The sequence below is a fragment of the Sus scrofa genome, chromosome 4, assembly GCF_000003025.6.
Source record: "Sus scrofa isolate TJ Tabasco breed Duroc chromosome 4, Sscrofa11.1, whole genome shotgun sequence".
In the NCBI taxonomy this organism is placed as follows: Eukaryota; Metazoa; Chordata; class Mammalia; order Artiodactyla; family Suidae; genus Sus; species Sus scrofa.
Window position 1 is genome coordinate 1,693,664 of NC_010446.5, and position 16,072 is coordinate 1,709,735.

The following is a 16,072-nucleotide window of genomic DNA, read 5'->3' on the forward strand; positions in this document are numbered from 1 at the left end:
GCAGTTTGCAGAGAGCGGGTTACAGCTGCTGGGGGCTTGGTTGCGTGGAGACGGAGTCTTCTGGGGCCCTGCAGGTGGGTGGCACGTGGGGTGGCCGTGGCGCCAAGTGGAGGGTGTGGGGGTGTTGGTGCTGCTCATCAGAGCAGGGAAGTGGGACCGTCCTTTCCTCCTGAGGCCGTTTTGCCAAGGCCACAGAGCGCAGGGCGGCTGGGAGTAGGACCTGGCACGTTCGGCCCTAGGTCTGGGCTTTGCACGCTGCTGCCGCACCCTGGGCTGGGGAGAGCTGCTGGACCAGTGTTTGCGGGGCTCCTGGAACTGGAGGGGCCTAGTCACCCCTGCTGCCTGCAGCTCTGCTCACATGGACCTTCTGAGGACTGTTGTGTGTGAGGAATTGGTTTTGTAGCTGGTCCAGCCCTGTTTTACATACGGGGAGGCAGAGCCCAGAGGTGCTTGCTGCCGTAGGGGTCAGCCTTGCCCTGCCTCCTTCTGCCTGGTGGCATGTGCCGCTGCCCACCCGTGGGCGGGGCTGGAGGCCAGTGTGTGGGGGCACAGGCAGCCTGAGGGTTCTGTCTCATGGGCTAGGAGGGCCAGCTGGGCAGGCGTGATGTCCAGCAGCAGGTGCAGCCACAGATGTGAGTGGATGGGCGGGAGTCCCGGTGGCATGGGGTAGGTCTTGCTGTGGTAAGAGTGTCCCGCGGGTGCCCGCACCTTAAGCCTTGGGCAGCTTCGTGCCTTTGGAAGCCCGCCTTTCCTGCCCGGACTCCCCCTTTCCTCTGCGACCCCCTTGTGCTCAGAGAGGTTGGGCCCTGCGGTGGCTCACGTCCCTTTTGGTTCCAGCATTTCAGGAGGCGGGGCTTGGGAAACCAGAGCAGGTTGCATATGTCCTGTGCTCTGTCCACCTGGTGCCCTCGGGCATGGAGACTGTGCAGTGCCTTTTTGAAAGGTTAGTAAACTTTATTTTTTGAGACACGTGCACCTGTAGGAAGTAATTCCGAGCCTCCGGTGAACCTTGACTGGTTTCCCCAAACGTGGCATCTTGCAGGACTGGAGCGGCGTCACATCTGGGTACCACCATGGGTGCCGTCAGACTATGGGCTGCTTCTGCCCTTGCCTGCTCCGCTGAGCTCCCGGGCAGCCCCCGCCTGTCCTTTCTCATGCCGTTTCTAGACAGTTAGGCACGCAGAATCACAGAGCCCCGGGGACTGGCTCTTTTCATTTGGCGAATCCCCCAAGAGTCCCCAAGGTTGTCAGGTGCATCTGGAGTGTGTTTCTTTTCATCGCGGAGTCCTGTTTTTCTCTTTTCTGTCGCAAGTCCTATCATAACAGATTTCTTCTGCCCCTTGGTTTTTGTTTTTCCCCCCAAACGTCCTGGGGGTGTTTCTGCGTCTGTGCAGAGAGCTTTTCTTTTTCTTGTTGACACCTGTAGGATGTCTCAGGCATGGCTGTATCAGAATCGATTGAATCGCCTTCCGTCGGTGGAAACACGGATTTTTTCCATCCTCGCCTGCTGCAGAACCAGGGGCCCGTTCGTGTGTCTTTTGGGGTGTGTTTGTAGGAGGTGTGCTCTGGGTGCCAGGGCTGGATCCGAAGACACCCTCTCCTCCTTAGACCCACGCTGCAGGTCCTGCAGAGGGATCCGCACGGGCGCCCCTCCCCGGGCCCTCCCTCGGGACGCGTCTGCATCTTGTCCTTTATTCTGAATGAGTTGGCATCATTTTATATGTCACAGAGCCATTTGTGTTCTCTCTGTGAGCCTTCTGTTCCTTGGCTTTGTTCATGTTTTAGGAGCTGCGATGGGATTTCGCGTAGATCGTGGCCAGCAGCTCTTTGAGTGGCAGCCGAGTTGAGGGCACTCGCTGCCGCCTTCCCTTGTCCTGGCAGTTTTGTCACGTGGCAGCTTTCCTGCCGTGGAGTCTGTCAACTTTCACGTGTGGCCTTTGGATTTTGAGTCCTAGTGAACAGAGGCTTCCTTCTTCAAGTTGAAAAAGAAATGCTGTGTTTTTCCTTGTTTTCCTGGATTTCCTTTTAAAGTTTTTGTTCACTTGTCTTTTATCCTGGCGCATGTGTGCGCTGTGGGTTTGATCGTACTTTTTTCCAGATGTCGTACCAGCAGGTCTGATCCAAGTTATTGCTACTGGTTTTAGGTTCCAGCTTAGTCATGCTCTAAATTGCCATTTGTACCTAGATTTTTGTTTTGTTTGTTGGCCACGCCCACTGCATGTGGATGTTCCTGGTCCAGGGATTGAACCTGTGCCCTCGCAGTGACACCTTAATCCTTAAGCCACTGAGGGGCTCCTGTACTTAGACTTTAAAGTAATGCGTTTGTCGTGAGAGGCAGACGTGGCGGGACGGACGGCCTTCGTGGGTGGCAGGGGTGCTGTGTGCTGCTGACCAGGGTTTCTGCCGGTGGGTCAGCGGCCCCTCATTGCCTGGGCCCCACCCGGCCAGCCGTGTCCCACCCTGGCTGCCTGAACTGGCCCGCTTTCTGTTTTCTGTCCCTCGTATTGATGGAGTCTTGCGGTGCTCGTCCTGTGACTGCTCATTTCACTGACACGGTGTCCTCAAGGTCCATCCGTGCTGGCGCCTAGGCTGCAGGTTTTCCTCCTGTTCAGGGCTGAGGGATACTCCTTCACACCGGGAGCCACATCCGTCCCATCCCTCTGCACGCCGGCCCTCGCTTCTCTCTGTGTCTCCGCTCCTGTGAGTCACGCTGCAGTGACTGTGGGCGGGGGAGGTGGCTCTTCGAGGTCTTAGTTTTAAATGCTCAGAGGTGGGATTGCTGGATGGCATGGTAGGTTTTTGTATTTTTGGTCTTTTTAGGGCTGCGTCTGCGGTATATGGAGGTTCCCAGGCTAGGGGTCCAATCGGAGCTACAGGCGCCGACCTACACCCCAGCCACAGCAGTGCCAGATCGGAGCCGAGTCTGTGACCTACACCACAGCTCACGGCAACGCTGGATCCTTCACCCACTGAGCAAGGCCAGGGATCAAACCCGCAGCCTCATGGTTCCTAGTCGGATTCGTTCACCACTGCGCCGCGACGGGAACACCTTTTTTGTCTTTAGTAGTTTTATCTGTAGTTTTGGAGGAAGCGTCATATTGTCTTCCGTGGGCTGTGCCATTGGCATTCCCACTGTCGCTTTACAGGGCTTCGGTTTTTCCACATCCTTACTGGTGTGGGGTTGGCATTGGGTTAAAGGAACTTAGGAAGAATGATGTCGTGATGCCATGGGATCTTCCTAACGGGCTTCCTCTTCCCAATGCGCAGGTGTCCTGCAGTGTTTTCAGGTTTTCTTTATTTGGAGGCGTTTCCTCCTTTTTAGCGTTCCTGCCAGGGGTCTCTTCTTCTGCGTCATCCTGTTTGGACACCCGTGTGTGAATACTCTGCATTTCTTGGTCACTTTGTCCCCTGCGTTCTCCGGGTATCCAGTTGCGGCGGCTGCGCATCCTGGGAGTTAGCCTTCTCCGTGCTGGCTTTTCTGTTCTGGCTTCCTCCTGTTGCTTAGTTGTATAACCCTTCAGGGCAGTGGGCAGCAGGCGCGACTGTGCCGGGCACCTCCTCAGGGACTCTGGGGCGTCCCCGTTGGGCAGATGTTGCTGTGGAATGAGCTTGGCGCCTTCTGCATGTCAAGGAAGAGCCTTGCCCATCGTCCTGTCCGTTGAATTGAGTGTCTCATTCTTACAAATTCTTAAAAATCAAGAGTCCCTGTTGGACGTTCTCACGTGGCACAGCGGGCTGAGGATCTGGCTTTGGTGCAGGTTGCAGCCGTAACGCACGGTCCATCCCTGGCCCAGGAACTTCCACCTGCTGCAATTGCAGCAAAAACAAACAAACAAACAAACAAAAAAAAAACAAACAAAATCATTGTTGAATTTGGTCAGTTCCTTTTCTAGGAGTTCCCACCACAGTGGGTTAAAGATGCAGCATTGTCTCTGTGGTGGCCCAGGTCCCTGCTGAGGAGAGGGTTCGATCCCTGGCCCCGCACAGTGGGCCGAGGATCGGCGTTGCCGCAGCTGGGGTGTCGGGGGCAGCTGCCGCTCGGAGAGGATTCCTGGCCCAGGAACTTTCACATGCCCCAGCCAAAAAAAAAAAAAAAAAAAAATCGCCTGTAGGATCATCATGTGGCTTTGCCCCCTAGAGTGTCGCCTGTCCGTTCAGTGGCGGCGATGCGGTGCCCAGCGTGCCGTCGTGACCGCGGGCTGCGGGGCCGCCGTGGGCCCCTCGGGCTCTTTGCTTGAGCGTCGGAGCTGTGGGTCCTGAGGCAGCGCGGCCTCGCCTTTTCTTTTTGGTGTGTGGGCTTTTTCTTGTCTTTTTAGGGCTGCACCCGCGGCGTATGGAGGTTCCCAGGCCAGGGGTTGAATCGGAGCTGCAGCTGCTGGTCTACGCCACAGCCACAGCGACGCCAGATCCGAGCCGCATCTGTGACCTGTGCAGCAGCGTGTGGCAACCCCGGATTCTTGACCCGCCGCGGGAGGCCAGGGCTCAAACCCGGATCCTCACGGATGCCGGTCGGGGCCTCATCCTGCCGAGCCATCCTAGGAACTCTCGCGTGGGCTTCTTTTTAAAGACGATTTTGATACCAGTGTGGCACTTGCTTCATGAAAATAGCTTAGCCCCCTTCTGTCTGATGCCTTCTCTCCGGTAGCTGAAGAGCCTTGAATTACTTGTCTTTCAAGGGGTGGCAGCGTTTGTGAAACTCCTGGGCGCTGGTACTTTTAAACCCTTTTTATTTTGTTGTAGTTTTTTTTTTAATCTCGAGGAAGAAAGTCCTTTAAAATGTTTCTCTTTTGGGAGTCAGTTTTGTAAATTATATTTTCCTAGAAAATTGCATTTCATCCAGGTTGTCACATTTATTCATATGGACTTGAGTGCAATTATCTCTCGCTGGTCTCTTAAATTTTTGGCTTCCGGGGTTCTTTTCCTCTTGCTTTCTCCCTTTTGTGCCCTGGTTGCCTTAGGTCGTCATTTCCGTTGTGTTGTTTTTATTTTTCTTCAAAGGTTCACCTTGTGGATACTGTTTATTAAATTCGTTATCCTTTTTTCTTGATTCTTAATGCATTTCTTTTTGCTTATAGTTAATCATTGCTTTTGCCTTTTCTCCCTTTATCTCATCATCCTTTTCCCTAGGTGTTTTTATGCTTGATTGATTTGTTTCTGTTCTTTTCAGAAAAGTGTTCCGTATTTAAAGGCTGGTCCTTAAGTTCTGACAGTGTGCGTTCTCCTTATCAGTGCTGTTGGGAGGTGCTGTAATTTGGTTTGTCGTCTCTTTTTTGGTCTAGGAGTTGTGTAGGAGCAGCTTTAAAAAGCATCTTTTGATTTCTCCATTTTGTTGTTCTGCCTTTAATTACATTTTGATCAGAGAATGTTGATGATTCTCTTTTGAACTTTTTGAGTTTTATGAGGTTTCACTTGTGGGTCTAACATGGAGCCACTTTTTCGTTCTCGTTCCACAGGTGCTTGAGAAGAAGCTCGGTTTTCTTTCTGTCCTTTTTTTTTTTGCTTTTTAGGGCCGCACCCGCGGCGTGTGGGGGTTCCCAGGCTAGGGGTGGAATCGGAGCTACCGCTGCCGGCCTGCACCAGAGCCACAGCAACGCCAGATCCGAGCCGCATCTGTGACCTACACTACAGCTCACGGCAATGCCAGGTCCTTAATCCACGGAGCGAGGCCAGGGATCGAACTTGTGTCCTCATGGTTCCTGGTTGGATTGGTTTCCGCTGCGCCACGACGGGAACTCCGAAGCTCGGTTTTCTGTTTGGGGAGGACAGCTGTCCATGTATATGCCAGTCAGCTACCCAGACCCGTGTCCTGGGTCACGTGTGTCTCGGTTTCTGTCCCCCTGCTCTGCTGTGGACCGAGAGAAGGAGCCGCAGACCTGCCCAGGGCCCCGTTCTGTCCGTGTCTCCCGTGCCCCTGGCCGCGGGCTGCCCCGGTTCCGCGCTCTCTCTGCTCCTGGGCGGCGCCCTCTGTCTCGGCCCCGTGCTGCCTGGCTTGGGGGTCACGGCGCGTTGTCCCCGCTTGCCTGGTGGCCCTTCATCATCCTGCCCATCACCCCGTGCCCCTTCTGCCCGCGTACACGTTAGGTGGCTTGGCTTCGCGATTCAGTCTGAGGTCTTTTCTCCTTCGCCTTGAGAAGTGAAGCGCATTTGGGTTAATTGATAGGTCAGATGTATTTGATGTTCATTCTGTCGTGTTTGGTCACATGTGTGTAGATTTAAAAAATCGTGTCCTGTGTGGTGTGTTTACTTATTAGGAAAAGCCTGCGGAGGTCCTGTGGTGTCAGGAGCGTGTGTCTCTGTCCTACAGGTGCCTTCGTAATACTGTGTCAGGAGGTGCCCCCCGCGTTCCGTGGGGGCCGCTTTTCACCACCCTCTGTGTCAGCGGAGTCCCACGTCCCCTGTCCCCCGGCCCCAGCCCCTCCCCACTGCTCTGTCGCATTCTGCTCGCGGGGGCCTGGGCGTGTGCTCCGTGTCACACGGCGGACAGGGGCTTTGAAGATGCAGAGTTACCTTGAAGGAAAGGGATGCTCCCGGATTTAGCTCGGGGAGCTCAGTGTAAGTACAGGAGCCCTTGAACCCAGAGAACTTTCTCCAGCGAGAAGCGAGAGCCACGGGGCAGAGGGACGTCACGGAGACCCAGGATTGAGAGGGGTTTGCCCCGTAGGGCCGTGGGCAGGGCCCGGAGAGGGGCCTCTGGGGGCTGGGGTCGGCCAGCCGACCAGCCGGCCAGCGGCAGGGGACCAGCGCCCTAGCCTCGTGGCCGCCGGGCCCTGGGCTAAGGCCGAGCGCGTCCAGCAGGTTTGTGTGGCTCGGCTGCCACATGTGTGGCGACTCGGTATGGCAGCGACACGAAGTGCGTACACCCTTTGTGCGTCGCTATGCAACCGACACAGCTTGTTTTCCTCCTCCCGGCACCTCATTTTGGTCAAATAGGACCTTTCTCAGTGTCTGTCTTTGTCCTGTCACACGGGCCGCTGCTTCTGTAGGGAAATGTCAGCTGTAAATGGTATCCCTGGACCCCGAGCTCTCCCCGATGAGGCCATGAGCTCATGTTTCTGCCTCGCCTTTTCTCCCTTCCCCGCCGCGTTTTCGCGAGTCGGGTCCTGTCTCTGTGGTCAGAGTGCTGTGCCGTTGGCTTCTGTGCTCCAGCCTCACGTTTGTCTCAGTCTTGTACCTGCAGGGAAATGCGTTGGGGGCTCGCCGACGGCCCTCGGCGTCGAGTTTCTTCCGCCAGTCTTGGACAGGCTGGGGTGGCCTGCAGGTGCTCTCTTGGAGTGGCTCATGGGATCGGTGGCTCCCAAAACTGGGTGTCCGGGCTTGGAGGACGGTCTGCCTGCTGGTGACACCTGGGGCTCGGACCGTCACTCCTTGAGCCTCTTGCAGGGCTCATGTGCTGTCGTCTGGTTCTGAGGGTTGCTTTGGGGAGATCTGAGGCCAGCGTGGCTCTTCCTCCCTCCCCGAATGGCTGAACTTCTTTCTTCCCACTTTGGTGCGTTCACTTTCCTGGTTTCTGTCCCTCTGGGATGCTTTTCCCCCGAAGGGTCTTTTCTGCCTTAGGCTCTTGGCAGTTTTGTCTTCACGTCTGGGGCCCTCTTCCAGCTTAGGCTCACCTTCTGCCGTGCGTCCGTCTCCCGGGTGAGTTCTCGCAGTTCCGCTTTGTAGGGCCAAGGCTCGGATTGCTTCTGGGCCCAGGGCGGGCTGCTCGCCATCTGCTTCCAGGAGGGGTCTTTGCACCCTTTTCTGGCCCCCACCCCCACCCCGCGGCATCTCTGAATCGAGGCTGGGCCACTTCTTCTTCACCGTTCTTTTTGAAAAATGTTCGCATCCTTTTTTGTGTGTGTGATAACACACACAGAGCAGGCAGTTGATCGCTCTTACTCTTTAGAGATGCAGAGCCCTGTGGCGTGAGGTCCCTTTGTGTCGTGCAGCCATCGTCCAGGCCTGAAGCTCTGTCCCCGCGGGGCCCTCACTCCCGGTCCGCCCCACCTCCCCTTTGTCTCCGCGGGTTTGTTGACTCTAGAGACCTCGTGGGAATGGCATCCTGCGGCTCTGTCGTCTCGTGATTAGCTTATGTCACTCAGCGGAGGTCTTCCCGGCTCCTCCGTGTCGAAGCGGGGCTCAGAGTGCGCCTCCTTTTGGGGCTGGTTGAAGGCGTCGTTGCCCGGACGCCCCGCGGTGCCTCTCCGTCCATCCGTGAGTCCGTCCCCACGCTGGGTCGTGTCCACTTCTTAGCCGTTGTGAAGAGTGCTGCTCTGAACACGGTGGGAGCTGTCTCTTCGGACCCGCCTTCCGATCCTTTGGGTGTGTTCTGGGAAATGGGATTTCCGGATCCTACGGGTATTCTGGTTTCACCTTTTTTTTCTTTTTTGAGAAACTGCCATCCTGTTTCCACAGCAGCTGTACCATTTGGCATTCCCATCAGCAGTGCCAAGGGCTCCCGTATCTCCACCTCCTCCCAAATCGCTGTTTTCTTTTTCTTTCTGGATAGAAATCGTCCAGGTGGGGTGAGGTGGTCTCAGGGGAGTTTTGACTTGCATTTCCCCGACCATCAGTCACGTGGAGCATGGTTTCAGGTGCTTATCTTCTTTGGAGAAATGTCTGCTTGGCTCCTTTGCCCACTTTTTCACGGGGTGTTTGTTGTGGTCGTTGTCGATGTGTTTTAGGAGTTCTTGTTATACTGCGGAGAGTACCAGATACACCTTGCAAATGCCCTCTCCCATTCTGTGAGTCGCCTTTTCTCACTGTTGATAGGGTACTTTGATGCACAAAAGTTTTAAATTTTGATGAAGTCCAATTTATCTATTTTTCTTCCCTGCGCTTTTAGTGTCATGCCTAAAAAGTCATTGCCAAATCCAATGTCCGGATGTTTCCTCCTATGTTTTCTTCTAAGAGTTTTGTAGTTTTACCTCTTTGGGTCTCTGATGCATTTTTGCCTTTATTTTTTTTACCGTGTAAGGTAAGTGTCCAACTTCACTTTTTTGCGTGTTTTGCATCCAGTTTCCTCAGTACCGTTTGTTCCAAAGACAGTCCTTACCCCGTTGAATGGTTTTAGGAGTCTGGGCAAAAATCATTTGCCCACATACGTGAGCACTTGTTCTGGGCTCTGTTCCCCTCTGTTGGGCTGTGTGTCTGTCTTTATGTTAGTGCCACACCGTTTTGATTACTGTAGCTTTGTAGTGAGTTTTGAAACCAGGAAGTATGATGCCTCCAACTTTGGTGTTTTTCAGAATTGCTTTAGCTCTTTCAGAATTTTATTGGTCAATCTGGGATAAATCTTTTTTTCCTGGATCAACCCTTTGTAAGAGTCCTGCCCCCTTTTCTGATTGAGGTGGGGATGGGGACTTCGAGGCCAGTGGCTTTCAGGGGCTGTGGCCCTCCATGCTGGCATGGAGGCAGGCTGCTTGCTGCAGTCCCACCTCCTCTGCCGCCTGAGCCAGGTTGACTTGGCAGGAGGTCCTGCTGCTCAGGGGCGTGGTGAAGAGGGCTGAGGTCCAGGTCAGCCCGAGATGCTCCTGCACGTGCTTCCCGAGGTCTGACCGCTGCCCCGCGTTCCCTGCCCCTCGTGACCTCCGTGCTACGTCCACCCACTTCCACCCGCTCTAGGTGGCCCTTCCCTGCCTTGGGGCCTGTGAATCGTCTTTATTTCCTACTGTCTCTGAATAGGAGGCGCAAGCTTTAAGTTTTTGGTGGCTTTTTAAAAAATTTTCTTTTTGTTTGCTTTTCAAGACCGCACGAGCGGCATATGGAAGTTTGGCCGCTTCCCAGGCCAGGGATCAAACCCCAGCCACAGCTGCAACCAGAGCCGCAGCAGTGACACCACCAGATCCCTAACCGGCTGACATGAAGGAACTCCTTGGGTTTTCTGTTTATTTGGGTAGTCATTCTCATTGCCTTAGTGTGATTTCTAGAAGGAAAGAGGAGGAGACTTGCTAGCATGGGCAGCCACCTTTGTACCCGTCTGTCATCTCCTGGAGCCGTGGGGATGGAGAGGGGGTGCCTGGTCCAGATGCCTGTTCTGGTGCCCGCGTTTCCTAGGGGCTCGGTAAGCACTGCGCGAAAGTTAACCACACACCTGCTCTGAGCTGCCATGACAGGAGGGCCGCCGGCTCTGCAGGGTTGAGCCCCAGGCTGGGGGAAGGCAGACCCACCAGGTCCGGAGTGGGGCGCGGGTGAGGCCGGCCGCAAGGGCTGGGGCCTCTTGTGCTCAGCACCGCGGACAGCGCCAAGGGCCAGGCCTGCATCTTGCAGCCCATCCCGCCCGTGGACACCGCCTCCTGCAGGCCTTGGGGTGAGCAACTGGAGGCACCTGGCAGTCGGCACCAGTGGGTTGGTGGCAGGCGGTCGGGGAGGGGCTGCCAGGCGTTGCTCTGGGTTGGGTGAGGGCGAGGGCTTTCTCCAGGGCCTTCCTGCTGGGTCTGCACTTTCAGCTCCAGCCCACGTCTCCTGCCTGAACTCTGGGCAGTGACACTTGGGATTTAACTCTTCCAGCTGTGGGAAGGGCCCCCCCATCTTCCCGTCGCTGCCCCCTCCTGTGGGAGGAGGGTTGCTCTCCTCAGCCAGTTGACTTGCTCAGGCTTCTCCCCTCAAAGCAACAGACAGACGACAAGCTGTCCCCAGCACTGCCCCGTCAGCATCCCTTCATCCCATCATCTGCGAGAGAGAAGGGCTGGTGGCTCCTGGGAGGACAGGGCTGCCGCAGAGGGTCGGCCTGGCGATGCTGCCACTGGGGGGCTGAGGGCTGGCCGTGCTGCTGGAGGTTTCCTGGTGGTAGAATTGTGTTGCTGGTGGTGCAGCCTCTGGCCGATGGTGTGGTGTGACGGTGAGGCTGGGGCAGAGCTGCACCCTGGATGCCTGGGTGGTGATGGTACCTTCCAGAAGAAGGCTCAGCCCCCGCCATCTCCCCGCGCCCTCTGTACTCGCCCAGCTTCGGTGAGCGTGGCCCATCTTGGCCCCGGACAGTGAGGGTCTGTGGGGCCAAGCCGCCTCCCCGCAGGGAGAAGGAGCTCTGGGTGTGGGGCTCAGGAAGGCTGTGCCGCTAGGATCGAGGCTTCAGCTGCATACTCACCCACTTTCCCTGTGACAGGTGGGCATAGCGGTGCCCTCAGCCAGCCTGTCCTCAGGACATGGGGACATGGCAGGTACATGGCAGCACCTCGGCCCCATGACTGCCCACAGAGGGGTGGGGGCAGTCCTGGGGCCTCTGCTGTCTTGCTGGATGGCTGTTGCCGTCCTTCCCTTGCTGGCCTCTGTTGGGGGAGCTGGGCTGTGACACCCGGGCATGGCCTGAGCTCCAGCCTTGATGCCGCTGCTCTGACCAGGCCACGGCCAAGGGCGGCGGGACCAGCACGGGCCTCAGCCAGAGGTGGACCTGGGTCTGGATCCCACCAACGGGGCTCACTGGGCAAGGTCCTAACGTCGCCGAGCTGAGAAGTGTGACAGCAGAGGCCCCCTCCGTGCCGTTACGGCAGCGGTGGCCGTGGGCGGGGAGGCAGGGCCTGGGCTGTCTGGCGACAGGGACGGGCTTCCCTCCCGAGCGGGCCGTGCCCGAGAGAATGGGGCCCCGGCTCCCCCTCTGGCCCTGATCCTCCTCCATCCACCCCACGGCCCCCAGAAGTCTTGGGGCGTGAGGGGAGCTTGACTCCCAGCCCCGCGCAGCTGTGTGGATCGGCTGCCACCCTGCCCTTGTGGCCCAGGCTCCTTGGCTGCCACCGTCTGGGCGAGGCCTGCTGTGCGCGGTGTGGCCAGGGCATCCGTAGAGCCCAGGCCTGGGGGAGGACCACCTGCCGGCCTGCGCCTCAGCCCGGGAACGCCGGCTGGCCTGGGGACCACATCCATCTCCGTTCCTCCTGATGCCAGAGTGACGTGCGTGCCTGGCCGAGAGCTTGGGCCCCGAGCCGGCTCATCCGCCTGCAGCCGGCGGAGCAGCCGTGCGGTGCCGTCGCTCGGAGCTGTCGGTCACACGCTCCGCAGCCCGTGCGCAGAGCACAGCGTGGTGGGGTTTCGTCTCGTTGCGGCCTCGTGCAGCCGTGACCGCTGTCCGGTTCCAGGACTTTTTCACCCGCGGGGGGAACCCCGTGCCCCGGCCCCCGCTCCCACTCCCGCCTCTGGCCTGCGCGCGGGGCCGTCCACGTCCTGCTTGGGGTGGGGGTAGGGGGGGTCGGTCCTGACGGTTCCCCTGGACCCGACACCGCGTCCCCCGTGGGGGCTGCTTCCCCGGGAGCGTTTCCTTCCGGCGCCGGTCTGCGCGGGCAGCGGGCCCGGGCTGTGCTCCCAGGAGCTTCCCCGTCCTCTTGCTGCCGTCTGAGCCCCATGAGCGCTGCCTTCTCTGGGGCTTCGCAGGAACACTGTCGCGTGGGGGGCTCTGTTTTAAGGACCTGCGGCGCAGCGCGGTGGCCCGTCCCACACACACGCTCTTCTTCCTGTTCCTTTGCGTCGCGTCTGTCCCCAGAGACCGGAGGGCGTCCCCTGCGCTCTGCAGCGGGACCTCGCCGTTGGTCTGTCCTACGAGCCGGAGGACCCGCCGGCCCCGCGGGGCTCTTTGCTCTGGCTTCTCGCCCTTGACCTCAGGATTCTGACGTCCTGCCCGCGCGGACGGGTGGACCCGCGTGTCCCTTCTTTTGTGTGCGTCTGGGCTGGTGTCAGGTTGGGTGACGGGGTGCAGGGGGGTGTGTCTATGAGAAACCTCTGAGCGGTTCCCCCGAGTGGGGGTGCCTCTGTGCCCGCAGCCGGGACGCTCGCTCTTCGGGGGGGCTGCGTCCAGTGGTTTTCTAGTGGCGTTTTTTACCTTCGCACCGAGTGTGAGCCTTTCCCCCCCAAGCGAATTTGTGCTAAGTCACCGCATCGTACTCTCTCCGTGGGATGTAGTCACTGCTTCACGGCCGGCTGTTTGGTGGTTTCGAGCTTTTTGTTTTTCATTTTGTCGTGTTTCTGGCTTCGGAGCACGTCCTGCCTGCTGACTTGGAGCAGAACTCTTGGGTGCAGGGTGGCTGCCTTCTGCGGATGAGTTTGCAGGGGCCGGTGCTGCTCGGTACCCCAGGAGGTGTGTGTGAGGCTGGTGCCTGCCGCCCAGCCTCTGCGCCTCCACCCCGTCCACAGTGGACCCTGGGGTGCACTCGGCTGCGGGACCGCCCCTGCGCGCTCTGGAGGCCGAGCTCCTGAACGTGGGCCCCGCCTTTCCACTTGTCCTGTCACCTTCCTGGGGAGCGCTTGGTGTTTGGGTGCTGGCTCCTCTGCGGGTTCCGTCCTGTGTGGGTTTGTCTAGCTGAGCAGTCTGATGGGAGACGAGCTGCAGGGACCTCCCCAGAGCTCCCTCTGTGGCCTAGCCAGTTCGCTCTGTCTCAGGGCCTCCCCCCACCCCATTTCCCACTGTTTTCATCAGAGAGAACCCTGCAGGGCCTGAATTCACAGACTTCCCACTTCTAACGTGATGTGCTTGGAAGCCAGTCCCCAGCGCCTGAGCTTTCACTTCCCTGAATTCTGTAGCTAAGGTTTTGGGGAGACCTGTGCCTTTGCGCGTTCAGAGGAGGCCAGACGGGCTCTTGCGTTTTGCTTTGTCATCACGCGGGTTGTGTTCTACTGCCTGTGTGTCACGGCCCACCCCCGTCCCTGCCTGGAGGGGTCTCGTCCCTGCTGGGCTGCGATGGCTCAGCCCAGGTTCTCTGGCGCTGGAGCCCCGGCCCAGCAGGTGGCTGGCGGGTTCCTGGGCTGGTCCTCTGCCAGGTCCCTCCTTGGCCTGCCCAGCTTCCCTTCGCCTGGCCTGGGGCAGACCCTGGGCTGGCCGGTGGAAGGGAGCGGGGCTCAGTGCTGCTCTGCCGGGCAGGGGCCGGGGCAGGTCCTGGGGGCTGTGGCTGAGACAGTGCAGGCTGGAGCCCTGAGGCCACCGGGGCTGCTGCAGGATGGCAGTCACGTCGTCCTCAGGGCTCACGTCCCGGGCGAGTGACGGGTGAGGTGTCCGGGCGGGGCCTCAGCGTGTCGCCGCCTCCCACCGGGTGGGCGCTTGCCCGGTGTCCAGCCGTGTGAACTGGGCCAGGCGTTGGCTCGCAGGGCCCTGAGGCCTGCCCGGCGGTCCTTTGAAGGTGCCTGTGCCCAGCCTCCGCCTGCTCCCATGGCCGGGTCTGAGCCCTGTGGCTCCTTCAAAGCCCAGATGGTTTCCTGCTCCCGGGGCTCGCACTCAGCCAGGCTGCTCCAGGTGCCAGCCCCCTCGCCTCCTCTCAGAGCTGGGGGGCTTGGGTCTCAGCAGGCTGATGCGGGGGGTGTTGGGGAAGTGCTGGGTGGGGACGGGCAGGTGCCCGGGGGGGCAGAGGCCGTGTGGCCTTGGTGAGTAGGTGTCCGCTTGGCCCCAGGTGGCGGGGCAGGAAGGGCAGGGAGTGGCAGGAGCTCGGGTTTGCGGGGCCGTCTGACGCGGTTCCCGTACCCCACGTTCCACAGCCTTGGGGGCCGTGCGTGGTCGAGCCCCGTTCGGGAGGAGGAGGCCAGGGCCGTGGGTCTCCTTTGTGGGTTTGTCCTCGAGTCCTCTAAGGAGGCTCTCCGGGCACAGGTCGGAAGGGACCTCTTTTCTCGGCTGCTTTTGTGTCTCTTCTCCGTGGGCAGCACAGTCCCTTTGGCGTGTGCTGCTTTATGCTGTGCTGTGCACTCCGTGTGCCCACGTGGCCGTGCACATCTGCCAGCTTCTCAGGGTTTCCCGAGAAGCCCTCTGACGTGTGATGTGCCCCTCAGGGTGCCTGGTCTGCAGGTCTAGCTGCAGATCTTGTTCCATGTTGGTTCTTGGTTTTACACACGGGGAGGTGCTAGCGGTTGTTAGAGCAGCTCTGTCCAGCTGTCACTTGCGTGCCCTGAAGCCCGCCCGTTGGCCGAGTTTCCAGCGTCTTCGCAGAGCTGTGGCTCCCTCACTGCATCCAAGCCCGGGACGTTTCACCCCCTGGAAGAAGCCCCAGGTCCCTTGGCAGCCTCTCTTGCCCACTGCCCACCCCGGCAGCCACCTGCCCCCATCCCGTCGCCTGCCCGCCTGTGGTGGACGTGTCACATCTATGGCCTTGCCCGCGTGGCCTCTGTGTCTGGCAGTGGTGTCTCCCAGTTCTCATCCACATTGTGGCAGCGGTGGCACCTCCTTGTCTGGGACTCTTGGGCCCGGGAAGGGGTGCTTTGCCTCGCGGTGCGTTTGGCGGTTTCCCGTGGGAGCTCCCTCGGCGCGTCCGGGGGTCAGGTGCTCGCGGGCGTCCGGTCGCCGTGGGAGAAGGGATGTCTTTGAGAGGAGGGTGGGCCAGCGGAGGGCAGCTTTCCCCGTGGTCCGTGCTCCCTCCTGCTCTGCCGTGTTTTAAAGCTGCCACGCCGAGCTTTGCCCATCTCGCCCGAGCTTTCTTCCTGGCCGCCCTGTCTTGCTTTGCTCTGGTGGCGGGAGCGCTGTCCCCTGCTGGCTCCTTGGGTGCAGGAGGGCTCCTGCTCTCTGCACGTGGATTTTAAACCCTGCTCTCGGCCAGAGTCTTCACTTCTGGACTTCTCACCCTGTCTCTAGGTCTCCCAGCTACTGTTGTGCCCTTGGCAGCCAGCATCGACCCTGCTTCTGCTTCCCGGGTCTCGCTGGCCTCGCCAGCTGCCCCAGAGCAGGGCTGGGCGCCTCTGCCCTCTCCTGGCGCTCTGGGGACCGCTTTCAGTGCGACCCTGTCAGTAGATGCTCGTCTTAGGATTAAAAGGTGTCCCCCTTTTCAGGAAGACACGTGAGGCTTTCCACCAGGAGTGTGGCTGCTGCTGTTTTCAGCTTCTATGGAGAAACTCAACAAATGCCCTTCTTTTCTGCCCGTTAACCTGGCATCACGTTAATAGGGTCCCTAATGCCGGATGTGCCCCATGTTCCTGGAGAAACAACTCAGGTTTGAAGTTTGTTTCTCAGCCTCTTGCTTCGTGTTCCGGTATCAGTATTCACAGCCAATACCTGTGTGTGACTTTCTCTTTGGGGGGCTGCCTCCAGGCTTCTGGATCCTTGTCATATGTGCTTCAGGAGCGAGCGGGGTTTTCCTGCGTCGTCAACACTCTGGAATAATTTATGGAGCTCTGGGTCTGTTTGGCTTTGGAAACGTGG

At 58.9% G+C, this 16,072-nt stretch overlaps 2 protein-coding genes across 19 annotated transcripts in view; one reads left to right on the top strand and one right to left on the bottom strand.

The window, feature by feature from the left end:
• LOC110260402 (collagen alpha-2(I) chain-like) overlaps positions 1-11,590 on the bottom strand; it is a 40,136-nt gene extending 28,546 nt beyond the window's left edge. Inside the window, exons 1-3 of the mRNA XM_021090362.1 lie at positions 11,150-11,590; positions 10,866-10,963; positions 10,146-10,303 (exon numbers count right to left, since the gene is read on the bottom strand). Of these exons, the coding sequence (XP_020946021.1) occupies positions 10,146-10,303; positions 10,866-10,963; positions 11,150-11,590 (697 nt within the window). The remainder of the gene's footprint in view (positions 1-10,145; positions 10,304-10,865; positions 10,964-11,149) is intronic.
• Positions 1-16,072, top strand: part of TSNARE1 (t-SNARE domain containing 1) — a 127,647-nt gene that overhangs the window by 5,676 nt on the left and 105,899 nt on the right. The gene's annotated exons all lie outside the window — the stretch shown is intronic.